Source organism: Miniopterus schreibersii, assembly GCF_964146895.1.
Source record: "Miniopterus schreibersii genome assembly, chromosome: 14".
Taxonomy (NCBI): Eukaryota; Metazoa; Chordata; class Mammalia; order Chiroptera; family Miniopteridae; genus Miniopterus; species Miniopterus schreibersii.
Genome location: NC_138114.1, coordinates 17,872,345 through 17,888,532, shown reverse-complemented (window position 1 = coordinate 17,888,532; position 16,188 = coordinate 17,872,345). Strand labels below are relative to the sequence as shown.

Below are 16,188 nucleotides of genomic sequence, written 5' to 3'. Positions count from 1 at the left end.
GTTAGGGAGATTTCAAGGCAAACCATCTTTAAATGGAAAACTAATTTAACAAAATGAGAGAAATTAAATATCAAGTGAGAGATCCATAATGTTCATACAGCCACCCCACACACAGGCTCCCTGCTGGCACCTCCCTCTTACAGCTATCAAAGCACCTCACATCAACACATCTTCTGGGCTTTAATTCTAATTCCAAAAGAATCAATTTTACTTGAGTCATTCCTACAAATTTCCTTTCCCACTCAGTCTATTTTCTTTCTTAATCAAATTAACAACAAAAAAGCAAAGTAATTAATTATACTATTGTCAAGTCTCCAAGGAAATGAGATAGAGGAAGAGAAAGATTCATATCACACTGAAGCTGTGACCTGGAAAAATCAGTAGTTAATTGCAACTAAATTCATTAGCAGCCTGTCACTCTAACACAAAGCTACCACAGCTACTTTGAAAACAAGAAAAATATTCAAAAAGAGGAAAGATACAGTATAAGGAAAAGAATCAACGTAGCTCTGCAGTGTGGGAGCTGGAATGTCCACCTAAGTGAATGCTGTCATTGCCCCACTGGGCTCTGCAGCTGCTGAAGAATGATGTCATTGGTACAGGCAATAGGGTCACATTAGGCATTTGGCAAAAAACTGTCAAGGGACAAAACAAGATAAAGGAATGAAGGATGGGGTAGGGAAGAAAAGAAAAAAAAGAAAAAAAAAGCATCTCCAAAGCTAAAGCTTACTCTGGAGTTATTATATGCATTCTCTCTCTCTCTCTGCCAGCTCAAAAAACATCCATAGCCTTGCAAATGTTTATGACCTAAACGATTACAGAACAAGTGAAATGCAGACTCAAAAACCTCTTCATTGGTATCAACCTATGTTTCTCTTTGCCCAGAAACACAATGGCATGTTAACCCGATAGAGAGGGCATAAATTGTGGACATTACAGAATGTGGTCTGTGGAAGAAAGATAAATGCAAGCCTGAAGAGCCCCTTTTATTTAAATTTCATGGATTAATTTAACATAGAGAAAGCAAAGCCTCAACAGTCAGAAGTGGACTACTTACTTTTTAGGACACGAGCTGTTCCTGAATAAAAATAGATTATGAAGCAACTTTGGACAATCACTTTGTGGGAGAAGAGAAAATCTACTAGAACAAGACAATTCTTTTTTCACTTAAAAAAATGAAAACCCAGACCTCCAGAGATAAAATACAGAGTAAAACTCACCAGGTTAAAAATCAACTTATTCCTATGGATCCAAGTAGTTGAATTCTTGTTTCTTAAATCATCAATTTCAAATACTCTAGAGATACCACAGCCTTAACAGAGTCCAAAAGATTTTTTTCTTTTAGGACATTAAAAAAAATTTTTTAACAGCCCTTTCAGTCAATGAGCCTCATGGGAAGCATGAGAAAAATATCCTTTACTCTTAAAGGAGAATGACTTGTTTTCCTTGCTTATTTAGGACACACGCCAATGGATTTCCATTTCACTGTTTAATACTGACCTTTAAAATGTTTCTGCCATCGAAGGATTCTCTTTCCTTGAAGATATATTTGCCGTCCGCCGTGTAGCTATTATACCTGCCTTCAGCTGTAAGTATTACAAAGATAATGTCAGAAGAGAAGCCTGGACTATTTATGTTTGTTTTCTCTTCGGTTTCTATAGGTACACCTAGCAAAATCTCCATGTACTATCTGGAAAGTGGCATAATATGGAGGAAAAAATCACAGTATTAGTCAAGAGACCCAGTCTCTAGTCTCAGCTCTGCCATCAACACATTCTACATATATTTATTCATTCAACATTGTCCAAGTAGTCATTGTACCTTAGCTATGTAACCAGCTATATTCTTAGTCAAATATGTCTCCTCTATGGACCTCAGTTCCTCATTTACAAAGTTACAGGATAAGACTAGGTGATCTCCAAAGGTTCCTTTTATAAAAGCTGAATGTATTTTTAAATATATAAAAATACACAAAAGTTCACACATTAACTAGTCAAAAGTGCTGGCAACCACGCTTTAAGATGATTTTAGGACATCCCCTAAATGACGAAGACCCTTTTAGTTGCAATCAAAGGTATCCCAACAGATATTCTACACAGAAATGCAACAAATCTATGACCTTAGCCTCATCAAAGCTGCACTCTAACTCCTTGATTTAATTTAGCTTGCTTATCCCAAAAGATGTCCTTAAAGTATAGCAAAAAAAGAATATCAAAGGAAAGGGATAACGGCAAAGAAAACATAAAACACCTTAGTCTGTGTCCCTTTCAAGTAAAAATTCAAAACAGAGAAGAATCCAGAGTATGGGAAAATCAAAGCATCCTCAAGAATTATTTAACTCTGAAGATATTTTCCAAAATATCAATCCTTTCCTGCCCACCAATACTTTAGAAAATATTTGCATTTCCACTTTTGAGTATGGTCTTTTACTGTATATAGGTATGGGGACTACCAAGTCAGAGTTGATAAAATAGATAGAGTGCTAACCTCATGAACATAATATATTTTAGCTAGCCCACTGGAATTCTACATGGGTAACTTATAGAACCATTTCTCTAATGAGATGTATTCTCTTAATCAAAGGTCCCAATTCCATCGATATTTTACAACTTAAAAATAGGTTTCCTGTTAGGAGGAGATGTGGAATTTTAAAGTAAATCATATTAAATAAATATCTATAAAAAGCAGTAATCATAGCTGAAGTTGAAATGTTTAATGATAGTTTCAAAATCTGTAAGTGGTGTTAGCCTTTAGGGAAATGATAACCGAAACCACAACGAGAATGGCAATAATAAAAAAGATCATAAAGATGTAGGTAAATTAAAACCCTCACATACTGCCGGTGGGAATGTAAAAAGGTGCAGCTACTTTGGAAAACAGTCTAGCAGCTCTTGAGTTAAACATAAGAGTTTTCATATGACCCAGTAATTTCACTCTTAAGTACAGACCCCAAAGAAATGAAAACATATGCCCACACAAAATCTTGTATGTGAATGTTCATAGCAGCATTATTCATAACAGCCAAAAACAGGAAACAACATAAATGTTCATCAACTGACGAATGGATAAGTGTGGTACATCTATACAATGGAATATTATTGAGCAATAAAAAAGAATGAAGTATGATACGTGTTATAACATAAATGAACCTTTAAAACATTATGCTAAGTGAAAGAAGCCAGTCACAGAAGATCACATATTATACCCAATATCCAGAAAAAGCAAATTTATAGAACAGAAAGTAGACTGGTGGTAGCTACTACTGGAGGGTTGGGGGAAATTGGAGTCACCGCCAAAACGTATGGGGTTTCTTTTTGGGGTGATGAAATGTTCGAAAATTGATTGTGGTAATGGTTACATAACTATGAGTGTACTAAAAGTCACTGAATTATATACTTTAAATGGGCGAATTATGTAGTATGTGAGTTATATCTCAAAGCTGTTGTATTTAAAATATTTGTAAGTAGGAAATGGTCACTAAACTGTGAACACAGAACATTTTCTTATATGAAGCTCTAATGCTAACTGAATATAAATCTGGATGCACACAATTTAGAAGATACAGATTCCTATATAATTCAACTCTTATGTCAAAAAGTTAGGTAAGTGTAGGGTAGAGGGGGTGAATAAGGAATATAAGGGGACATCTGTAACGCTTTCAACAATAAAGATAAATTAAAAAATAAAATAAATAAAATAAAAATAAATGTAATGTGGGACCTGGATAGGAACCTGTAAGAGAAAAAGAACAATAGGTAAAAACTAAGGCAATACAAACAAAATGTGGACTTTACTTAATAACAATGTATCAATATTGGTCCACTGGTTGTGACAAATGTACCTTGATAATGTAAGATGTTAACAATACAAAAAACTAAATGTGGGTTACACAAGAACGGTCTGTACTATCTACACAACTTTTCTGTGAATCTAAAATTATTGTAAAATAAAAAGTTTATTAAATATAAAAAGATAAACAAAAAAGAGATTAAAGTGGGGGATGGTATAGCTTGTTTGTTTGCTTGTTTTAGTATTAAGAATTTATTATTATAGTATTCACTAACTTTAGGCAGACTGGATAAAATGTTCTCTAACATGTTAAGTGAAACAATTTAATGATTTCAGTTTAATTTCCTGTTGCACTGAAGTCCATTCTAGAAAGAAAAAATAAAAACCATCAACATACTTTATATTAAAGGTCTGAATCTCAAAAGCAACTCTGATCTTCAGCTGGAAAAACAAAGTGTCTCAAAATGCATCCTGAGTCTACTGAAAGTTTATCTTCTTAAAACAGCCTGCCTTTATAAATTTAAATTAAATAAAATTAAAAGTTCACTTTCTCAGTCCTGGCCAGCATGGCTTGGTTGGTTCAGCATCGTCCCATGCACCAAAAGGTGGCAGGCTCGATTCCCAGTTAGGACACATACACGACATACCCAGGTATCGGGTTCAATTCCCGCTCAGGTGCATGTAGGAGACAACCGATTGAAGTTTTCTCACATTGATGTCTGTCTCTCTCTCTCTCTCTCTCAAATCATTTTTTTTAATGTGATATGGAAACACACACAAAAAGTTCACTTTCTCAGTCTCACTAGCCACATTCAAGTGCTCAATAACCACACGTGGATAGTAGCTACCATGTTGGACATAACAGATACAGAACTTTGCTATCATCACAGAAAGTTCGATTGGATGGTATTAGATACAATATATCTTCTAAACCAATAAATTTGGAGTGTATTCTAGAGTTCTGAAACTATGTCTTTACATCATAATGTTAAAATGCACACCTCAGAGATTTGTTTCCAAAAATTAAAATGGACTTTCCAGAACAAAATAAATATAAATTCCTTTAAATGGTCCCAGTGTGCAAGCTACATTATAATATGTAAATATTAAATATTCCAGAATTTTTTTCCTAGAATCCCAATATTCTTTTGCAATACTACTGTCCAACTGAAAGAAATGTAATCCCTCAGAACAATAACAAGTATAGAGCTTTGGATCCTGTTAACGACCCAAACAAAAGTCTACAGGCTTGACTGAGCCATTTGGACCTTTTTTTTATCTCAGTGCTCCCATAGGTAAAATAGTGATTTATTTAGAAAAGTCTTAAATAAAATACAACCTAGCATCATAAAACAACATAACTAAAAATTGGGTAGCTACATACAGTATCTCTTAGTCCTACAATGGCTCTAACCAAATGGGGTTAATATTAAATGACTTCTAGTTGGATCTTTGGTATATATCTGAGAGAATTAAAAGGATGTACTTTGACAAAAAGGGATAATCAAACTGTCGTAAACTACAAATCTACAAATAATCTATGGGTTGAGTCCTGATGCAATCTTCTTTAAACCTTTATCTTCTAAAACCAAGCAGGGTGACTCAGTTGGTTGGAGCATCATCCCATTCACCAAAAAGGTTGCAGGTTTGATTCCAATCAGGGCACATACCTAGGTTGCGGGTTCCATCCCCAGTCGGGGTGTGTATGGGAGACAATCAATCAGTGTTTCTTTCTCACAAAATTTTTTTTCTCTCTCTCAAATCAATAAACATATCCTCAGGTGAGGATTAAAAATATATATATAATTAAAAACATAAATAAATAAAGCCAAGGTCAGGGTCCTAACAAAGGAAATAAAACCTAAATATTGGGCTTGTCCTCCCTGGCTTGCTGTCTTCCCAGCCATGGAGTTCACCTGGCTCCCCGCATGGCTGGCCCTGCAGCCAGGAGCCAGGACCCTATGTGCCTTCTCCACCACCATGTCTCCGGCCACTCCCACCTGGAAACCAAGTCCATGTACAACAAAAAGAACATCCAAATCTGAAAGGCCACTACCTCCTAGGACAGGTAAAATGGCTGTAGACCAGGACTGGCCTAGTGTTTACCCTGTTGCAGTATCATTTAAACCCTCTGCAATACCTCTTCTTATTCAAAGGGGTTATCCAGTAAAAACGGGGTGCCCATGGCAAAGGAGGGAAATCTAGAACTTTTAAAGATCCCCAATTTTCTACATTTGACTCCTGCAGCAATTAAAAAGCACTGTGGCCTGGCTGGAGTGGCTCAGCGGTTGAGCATCGACCTATGATCCAAGAGATCGAGGTTCAATTCCTGGTCAGGGCACATGCCCAGGTTGCAGGCTCAATCTCCAGCAGGAGGTATGCAGGAGGCAGCTGATCAATGACTCTCTCTCATCACTGATGTTTCTATCTCTCTCCTCCTCTCCCTTCCTGTCTCTGAAATCAATAAAATATATATATAAAATAAATTAATTAAATAAAAAGCACTGTGGCCCAGCTGCTGGCTCAGTGATTAAGTGTCGACCCATGAATCAAGAGGTCACTGGATTGATTCCCAGTCAGGGGACATGCCTGGGCTGCAGGCTCGATCCCTAGTAGGGGACATACAGGAGGAAGGCAATCAGTGATCGCTGTTTCTCTCTCATATCAGTGCTTCTATTTCTCTATCCCCCTCCCATCTTCTCTCTCTCAAATCAATAATAACATTTTTTTTAAAAAGCACTGTGAAGCTCTTAAAGACTGCTGTGTTAAGTGGCTAGCAGCACTAGACAGTAATGAGAAATACCAGAAGCATTTTCCAACTGAAATTGACACAGCTGACTATGTTTCATCAGGACCATCTATTCAAAATTCCAAAGCAGGAGTAGTAACCCGAAGGGTTAAACTTTCCAGTTTGAATTTGGATGATCATGCAAAGAAGAAACATTAAACTTGTAGGAGAGTAATACTGCAAGACCACTAATGTGGTTACCATCAAAACAGGTGCCCTTTAAAGAGACAGAATTATGATCATGCAATGTTCATATGATCTGCTAATAGTTTTATACCACAAGTCTTGAAAACTGAGGAAAGGGAGAAAAATAATACTGAAGCAGACTAGTAAGTATATATATAGACAAATAGCTCCTCAGAAAAAAATGATGGAAACACTTCTCCAAATTAAAACCACAGAGAAAAACCTGGAAGTAAATAAAGAAAAGCAACTTGGTGCTAAAGAAGCTGAAGATTACAAAAAGTTTGTTGTTTGTCTTAAAAATGAGGTGGACAATGAAAATACCCTTTCTCAAAAAAAACAAAAAAATATCCTTTCCCAGTACAAAGAATCAGTGAAGAGACTATTAAATTTGGTGTGAATTACATAGAAAAATACGTTTAATTTATGAATTTTATTATCCATATATAATTATCTAATTTGATATAAAGTTGAAATATTAAAAAAACATTGTCTTACTTCAGAGTTAAAATTACTCTTTTCATATTAATGCACAATGGCAATGATTATTGACAAATTTTCTTATTTATACTCTGGGGCAATTAGACTAATTAAATCTCTGGTTTTCTCTGGTTCTAAAATGTTTCAATGTTATTACTACCATTACAGCTTTAGAATTTAAATATATATTAAATACATATAACATATATAGTTATTTTGCCACTTGCTGTGTTTATTTCCCTACACATTAGCACTTATTTGATGCATTTATTTATTTATTTATTTATTTATTTATTTATTTTTATAATCCTCACCTGAGGATATTTTTTCCATTGCTTTTCAGAGAGAGTGGGAGACAGAAACATCGATGTGCGAGAGACACATTGATTGACTGCCTCCCATACTCACCCTGACCACTGGGGCCGGAGATGGAGCCTGCAACTGAGGTATGTGCCCTTGGGCGGAATCGAACCCGGGACCCTTTAGTCAGCAGGCCGATGCTCTAACCACTGAGCACCGGCTAGGGCTTATTTGATGTTTTTACATTGTAATTTCTGTTATTTGGGAAGCTAGGCCCAGAACCCAGTCCCACAACTACAGTTCAGTGTTTTGTTTTCTTAACTGCTACCTACTCAATGCATTTTTGCAGATGACAATTCTGATTAGAAATAGGTCCTTGGGAGCCCAAAAAGTTGGCTCCATCCCTCTATTTTGGGGTCTCTTTATATTGATTCAATTCTATTTAGTATCTTACTTTCTATTTTCTGGGGCTCACTCCTCCAAACCCACGCTCACAAAGAGGTGGAAATGGAGATTAACTGGTATTCATGTCTCAATTCCCCAGTTACAGCTTCCACAGCTCAAGAAAGAGATGAGGTATAAATAAGGACCTGGAGTTTAAATGGAGTAAATAACAAAATGAGAACTGCCCTAAGAAACATACCATTCAATTTAGCTGTCAATTCAGTATTTTTAAGTATATCTGTAAAGTAATTTCTTACCACTTCCAAAGTGGTCCACAAGTGAGTAATTTAAAATAAAAACAAAGGAATTATTGAGTTAAAAAGTCTGGCATTTTGGTGCTGGTATATTTAAACAGTATATTTAAATGTGTTAGAGAAGCTTTCTCTTGGGGAGTAAGGGTGGAAAGAAAAGAAGGCCCTTTTTGAAATGTTGAGTTAAAACAAGGGTTTTGGGGGTTTTTTAATATATCTTTATTGATTTCAGAGAGAGAGAGGGAGAGAGAAATAGAAACATCAATGATGAGAGAGTCACTGATCGGCTATCTCCTGCACACCCCTAGACTGGGGATCGAGCCCGCAATCCGGGCACGTGCCCTGACTGGGAATCGAACCACTATCTCCTGGATCCCAGGTTGATGTTCAACCGCTAAGCCACGCCTGGTGAGGCAAAACAAGCCATTTTTATATGAAGGCTCAGATTCCACGAGGGAAAAAAATTATTTCTCTACCCCAAGGTTTCTCAACCTTGGTGCTGTTGACATTTTGGACTGAGTAATTCTTTGTTGGCGGTCTTTACCGTGTGTTGTAGAGGGTTACGCAGCATCCCTGACCTCTACCCACTAGATGCCAGCAGAAACCCACCCCTACTCCCCTAACTATAACAACCAAAAATGTCTCCAGACAATCCCAAATATCCCCTGGGGGACAAAACTGCCCCTAGTTGAGAACCACTGGTCTAACATTTACTAACTAATCTTTCTTTCTTCTTTCAAAATGAGCAGCAAGTATTGCATGGGACATACCTATACTAAAATAATTATTCATTCTTTACTTAAACTTTACCTGGGCATCCTGTATTTCTATTTGCTAAATCTGACAACCCTATGTATGACAGAAATAAAAGATTTGGAATGCGACAATCTCGTGCTAGATATGTCCCTGCACATTTCCACTGTGCTCATTTGTTAGCTTTAACAAATAAAAAACAAAGATATATTAGAAATTACTTGACAGCCCATTCTATTTAAACTCCAGAGGTGATATCATTCGCCCTTACTAATGACAAACTGTGCTACAGTTCTATGGAAGACTTACCATTGGGGTCTTTCCTGAGTAGAGTATTCATGACGGTAGCATGGAGTTTCACACTAGTCCACTCTTTCATTATTAGCCCAGATGCCTGAAAACGTTCCAGCACTCGATCAACTAATTCCTGCAGCCTGGCAAAATCGAGGAAAGAAGTATAGAAATGTTAGTAAACCCCTGAACCCGATTACTCATTCAACATTTATGAAGCACCTGCTCTGGGCCAATCACTGGACAAGGCCCTGCATAAGAGGAAGAATAAAAGGCTGCAGTTCCTACTATCATGAAGCTCGCAGGCTTGTGGAGATGACAAACATGGAAACAAACAACTGCAAAGCATGACGGTGAATGTTAAGGGAATGATCAACTGTACATGGAGAGGGGGAAGTTTTCAAAGGAGGTTCAAACATGGTCTTGAAGAAAGATAGAAGTTTATCATTTTGGGAACTGAGCTCAAGAAGCCAGGCTCAACAGAGTTGCCTAAAAGGAAGTGCTTTATTGGTTCATCCAGTCACAAAACCAAAAACTAGTGAGGCTGATCAAGAGGGGTCTGGTACAACTCTAAGACATTTGCTCATTGGGAAGGAGCATGCATGCGAAGACCCCAATAGCACTGACACAATACCAGGGCTTCAACAAGGTGGAAGTACAGTACCAATAAAGACAACTACATATAAGAAAATCCACAGGCTGTAATTTGCATGACTGATTCCCCTTATGGACTCACTTCAGGTGGCTCTAAGCACTACAGGTTCTGCACTGGATGAGCTCTACCTCAGTGGTGGCCACTCATTCTAATACTTCCACCAGAAGCAATTCTTGCACAGTAAGTTTTCATTCTGTTCAGGTGTTTTGCTCAACAGCTTGGAGAATTCCCTTTAACATTTCTTGTAAGACCAGTCTAGTGATGAGAATTTCTTTGGCTTTTTTTTTTTTTTGTCTGGAAAACTCTTTATCTCTTCTTCAATTCTGAAGAACAACTTTGCCAGTAGTTCCAACAAGAAGAGTCATTATCCCAGCAAGTATGTGGTGCAGCACATCTTGGTCCTAGGCCTCAGGAAGTAGCCATCTTCTGTGACCACCCACTCATCTGATGATAAAATTCAGCCTGTGGCTTTCATATACTGTGCCAAAATGTCCATCCCGAGCTCAAATAAGCTCTCACTAAACGTTGGCACTGACTGGGAGGTCACATCAAATGACAGAGCAGTGCAGGGGACGAGCGCAGGGAGGAGCCTGGACTTTTCAACCTTTCCCTTTGCCTTTTTTGAGACTTGTGCTGCATGCTAATTGACTTCCCTGGCTCAAAATAATCTTTTATTAGTCACTAACATGCTAATAAATAACAGATTTTACATTTTTTAGATTTTTACATTTTAGATGTACTAGTGTCAAACATGACCTCTTTGCTTGGATTCTAGTAGCCCTGAGACATGTATAGAGTTCATGAATCTTCCACTGCTTCTTGGGCCATGGCCCTGTGGTAAGAAGTGAGCAGCTTCTCCTTAAGCAGGGCTGGATGGATTTAAGTGAAATGTAGGTCAAGTCCACCTTGTATGGTCCATTTGTGGGCGTCTGCCTCTGGCAATCGTTCTTGCTGCAGCAGCTGAGCTGCTCGAGGCCTATCTCAAAGTGAACAACAGCCTCTGGTGCCCCTATCCCCCGGCTATCATTCACTCACTTAGCTGTGGGCAAAACCACTTTTCTGCTTGCACTGCATTCACTGCGGGACTCATTTTCCCCTAGATATTGACTTAGGAGCCCAAACGATTCTTTTCCCTTTTATGGTTTTCAGGTTCCAAAGTTCCAAATTAATCTTAAAATTATAATTTCTTTATCTTAATTGTTTTTATGAACTACTGTCCGTTAACCAAAGAATACTATAATAATAAAATAAATGCCCATGTCGCCTCCACCAAACTTCAGAAATAGAACACAGGACTGGGACTAGGGCACAAAATTTAAGATATCTAAATATGCAGTAACCTAACATGTTTTTATATTTTTTTCATGTTACTTTTTTTTTTTTTAACCTATCTTTATTGATTTCAGAGAGAGGAAAGGAGAGGGAGAGAGAGAAACATCAATGATGAGAGAGTCATTGATCGAGCCCGCAACCCAGGCATGTTCCCTGACTGGGAATCCAACCCCGATCGCCTGGATCCTAGGTCGACGCTCAACCGCTGAGCCATGCTCAGCCGGGCAATATTTTTAAAAATCAAAATTAATGCCAAAAAAATCTACAGTGAACAGAATACCAAAATTGTGAATGAAGATGTGGTATTACCGAGTTCCTTCGCCTCGGACTCCAGTACAGCTTGGCATGAAACAGAACATTACAATATACCAGTGCCTCAGGATGCTCTCTGCTCTGGAGATTCCAGTGACTCCCTGCTGCCTGCCCCAGCATCTACTGGAGCAGCCTCACGACCCCAGCACTTCAATATGCACATTTTCTCATCAGGTTTTCTCCACTTAGCAACTTGACAACTGCAGCTTCTGTGCCTCTTGTTCCGAGCCACAACAGCCACTTCCTCCCTCCCTCCCTCCACCTATGCAATCATAGCATCCTTCCAGGTCAGGTCCCAATTCAAATCCTATTTTCCCATGAAATCTTTATAACTACCCTAACACCCCCATGCTCCAGTATCCGTGAGCAGTGATTCTGACCTCAGAAATGCTGCCCCTGCCTATAAGGTGTGCCGTAGTTAGGAGTTTCAGAAGTGGTCCCTTGATGAGAGAGTCATTGATCAGCTGCCTCCTGCACACACCCGACCGGGGATCGAGGTCGCAACCAGGGCATGTGCCCTGACTGGGATTCGAACCGTGATCTCCTGGATCCTAGGTTGATGCTCAACCGCTGAGCTACACCCAGCCAGGTGAGAACTGACATCTTTATGAAACTAAGTCTATCACTGAACATGAGTGCCTCTCAATTTATTTATAATTTTCTGCAAAAAGGTCTTGCACATACTTTGTTATATTTATTCCTAAGTACCTTATGGTCTTTGTTGCTACTATAAATGGATGGTATCTTTTTAAAATGATGTTTTGTGTTTGTTATGGGTGTACAGAAAAGCAATTGATTTTACTATACTAATTTTACAGCCAATCACTTTGCTAAACTCTCTTATTATTTCTAATAACTTGATAATTGTAGATAACCTTGTTTTATTTCTGATCAGAAAATGTGATTTGTAAGATACCAACTCACTGAAATTTATTAAGTCTCACTTTATGATCTACTATGTAATCAATTTGCTTCAACTGTTTCATGAGCCTGAGAAGAACATGAATTCTTTAATGCTGAGTATATAATTCCAGAGATGGCTATTACATTAAATTTGTTAATTGTTCAAATCTTCTGTATCTTTACTAATTTAGTAGCTGCTTGATCTTCCAATAATTGGAAGATATGTTGCAATCTCCTCCTATAATGTTGGGTTTCTCAATTTCTCAATAAAATATTAATTATACAGATTTGGTTTAATCTACTTTGAAGCTGTTCTGTTTGCTTCATACAAGTTTAGAATTATTACATCTTCCAGGCAAACTGAACCTTTTATCATTATGTAATAGTCCTCTCTATTGCTAATACTGTATTTTTCCTTTAAGCCTCTCATGTTTGATAGTCATTCTGTTATGCTAACTTTCTTTTGGTATCTGCCTAGTATATCTTTTTCCTTTCTATTATTTCAACTGTGCGGGGAGAAAAAAACTTTCCTCTACCCTTCAAGGTTCTTTTCACTGGTCTTATAATTAGATCTACATGAGACTGATTAATAAGAGAAAATAATAAAATTGACCACCACATACAAGAGGTTCAAAGACAGAAGGGGAAAATTTTATATATATATATATATATATATATATATATATATATATATATAAAAAACATTTGGAACTAAGGATGAGATAAGGCACCCTGGGGCTTCAGAGGGGAGAAAGGTCGTTTGCAGGACAATAAGAGCAGATGTTTAGTAATTCGAAGTTTGCCCTGCCATAGACAGGTCATAGAAAGTTATTTCTGGTGATAACTCTTACCATGGGCAAGGCCCCTAATTTAAATTCTTTAAGAAATAGGTAAAAGTTTCTCATGAGCCTGCAGGGTCTCCATTGCCTTCAGCTCAAAATAATCCACATGCCAAAGTAGCACATTTTGGGGAGGCTGTTCTGAACTTCACAACTTCATGCTGTGGATGTCTCTCTTGTAAAGAGCATATAACTGAACTTTGTTTATATCTAATCTTACAATACCTCTCCTAAATGGTGAGTTTATTTCATTAACATATAAGTATTATATGTGTGGACTTCTTCCTGCCATCTTCTTTTTAATTTCCACTCAATTCCACTTCCTTTCTACATTACTTACCCTTATTGGAGGTGAGTTTGTATTTGTCCCTTTTTCTGTTTCTTTGGAATTTATTCCCACTATTTTCAGACTTCCTTTTGAAATTTTACTATGTACATTTAGCTTAACAAACTTAAATAATATCTAACAACCCTCTCTCAAATAATAAAAAAGGTCTCTGAAGTACTTCAACTCCAGAATTCCGCTTAGTCCTGACATGCATGCTGTTGGCTGATGTTTACGTTAGGTGAACAATGTTAATTCTGTCATTTTAAAAAGCTCCCCATTATATGGACAATGTTTGCCATTTTATGTATTCACTGTTCCTTTCTCCATCTCCTACTATCTCTTCTTGCATCTCAAACTTTCTGATTCCTTTTCCTAACTATAGCCTTTAGAAGTTCCTTTACTGCACATATCTCATGGTGATAAATTCTCTGAGTTTTTGTTCATCTAAAGAAGTCGTTACTTCACATTTGTTTTTAATTTTTTTTTCTGAATACGCAATTCCAGGTTGACCAGTATTTTCTCTAGAAAATATTCTGCTGTCTTTGGCTTCTGCTGTTGATACTGAGAAGCCCACTGTTCTTATAATTGTCAATCCTTTTAGGTAACTTCTTTTAGGATTTTTTTCTTTGTCTTTGGTGTTCTGCAGTTCCATTATGATTTATCCTGATACGGATTTCTTTTTATTTATTTTACTTGTATTTAATCTTTTTCTCTTACCTATTGTTACTGCCTCAACCCACACCCCTCTAATTTTTTCACATGGCCATCTCACGTCATTCTACCTCTCTCACGTCATTAGGCTTCATCCATGCCTGGAATCTGCCAGGCTTTTTCTTGCCTCCGGGCTTTTGCTCTGCATTTTCTTTTCCCTAGAACAAAAGGTGAAGAAAGCCTTCCCACCTCCTTTGCCCATAAACTCCTTTAGACCTCAATTCAATATCAGTTTGTTAGAGAGGCTTTTCCTGCCCTGCCCACATGCAGGCATGATAATATCTCTCTCTGGCCGAGCACCATTTCCCCTGCCTCATCTCACTCACACTTTGCAGTTACATACTTATGTGTTATTTGTTAACATCTGTTTTCTCCATTGGTCTGTAAACTACACGGGGACAATGGCTGTGCCGGGCTTTATCCACTATTCTATATTCACAGCCTAGCACAGTGCCCGGCACAAAGTGGGAATTCAATGAATGTCTGTTAAATAAACAAATGAACAAATGCAAACCCAACTTCCTCTACATGCATACAGTGCTTCTAGAGCTGTACTTGCTATTTATCCCCTTCTCCTAAAATGCTACTCCCTCAGCCTGCAAACTCCTTATTCAACCAAGAAACCTCTCTGAAGCCTTCCTTTACAAACTGTGCCCACAGGACACAGTTTTGCTGCCCACCAACCCACTCCTAGAACTTCAATCATAGCCCTCATCCCAGCGGACCCTATTTACCCACATGTGCCACCTGCTTAAGACAGAGCCCTAGGGTCTACTGCACCTCACATACAGGGCAATCAAAAAACCTGAGGGAAAAGGGGACTAGAAATGCCCTGTAGGGTAAAATAACTCATGGTGCTAAGTCTCTGAGGAGATGAGAAGGAATGGGGCCATTCCTTCTTATCAGGAAGGAGACCAAGTAAAGGGATTAGCCTCATCAGAGATAATGTATGGCATTCTTCATAAAGAAAGTGAAACTGAGTGGGATGGGTATGATGAAAATAGGTGGATTGTGAAGGAAAAAGTGAAGAGGTTGATGAACTGGTTTCATGCGCTCCATAAAATGTGAGAAAGCCATTCTTCTGAGAGGGGCAAGGGTGGAGTCTTGAGAGAGTGACAGAACAGAACAGCCAGTGTGGTCAACACTTAAGTCTCAGCAATAGCTGACTACTAAGTAATGAGTAAAAGGTTGAACACAAATTCCTTACCCAGTCATGCTTTAACAAACCCACGGATGCATCAGAAGTGCAGCTACACTGTCTTAGCTGTTTCCAGAGGGAAAAAATCTGATCTCAGTGGCTCCCTCCTTGTAAAGGTCAGGCACTTCACAGACACATTCATTTTAAGGGAATTTTAGATTCAAAATATATGAAATCACACAAAGAAAGCTGTGTTTGTATTTTTATTACAACATGGTCTCTCCTTCATGCCTCTTATACTGAGCTGTGTCTCTTCACATAGAGAAACAGGAAAGGTGGAAATGTTCCTTAAAAACAGAGTCGTGTCTTACTTAATTCTGTATCAGTTTGCATGGCCTTGCAAAACACTTTGTACAAAGAAGACATTCAAATAGTTTTAATATGGAATTAAATAAGAGGTGTACAAGTCCCTCAGGCGCTATAGATTTGGGGAGGGGAATTTATAAATCTTTTTGAAGTGACACAAACATGTCTCCTGTGGAGGAGGAAGGTGCAATAGAAAAGAGAAAATAGAGCAGTAAGAGGTGGGAATTATTCAAAAATGTTCTTCGCTGATCACACTACTGGATTCAGTGGACATTTCACAAAACCTTCCAACTTAACAAGGCCTTGACAACAGAAAGTGTTCAAA

The 16,188-nt window shown here is 37.9% G+C and overlaps 1 protein-coding gene and 1 pseudogene across 7 annotated transcripts in view; one reads left to right on the top strand and one right to left on the bottom strand.

Annotated features, from left to right (window-relative positions):
• Positions 1-16,188, bottom strand: part of ASCC1 (activating signal cointegrator 1 complex subunit 1) — a 107,485-nt gene that overhangs the window by 23,821 nt on the left and 67,476 nt on the right. For all 6 annotated transcript variants that reach the window (XM_081157447.1, XM_081157444.1, XM_081157446.1 and 3 more), the window contains 2 exons: positions 9,298-9,422; positions 1,501-1,586 (listed from right to left, as the gene is read on the bottom strand). In XM_081157447.1, coding sequence (XP_081013573.1) covers positions 1,501-1,586; positions 9,298-9,422 — 211 coding nt within the window. The remainder of the gene's footprint in view (positions 1-1,500; positions 1,587-9,297; positions 9,423-16,188) is intronic.
• On the top strand, positions 5,695-6,907 carry LOC308567217 (small ribosomal subunit protein mS35 pseudogene; annotated as a pseudogene). The gene is made up of 2 exons: positions 5,695-6,047; positions 6,527-6,907. The product of its transcript is annotated as a small ribosomal subunit protein mS35 pseudogene (transcript).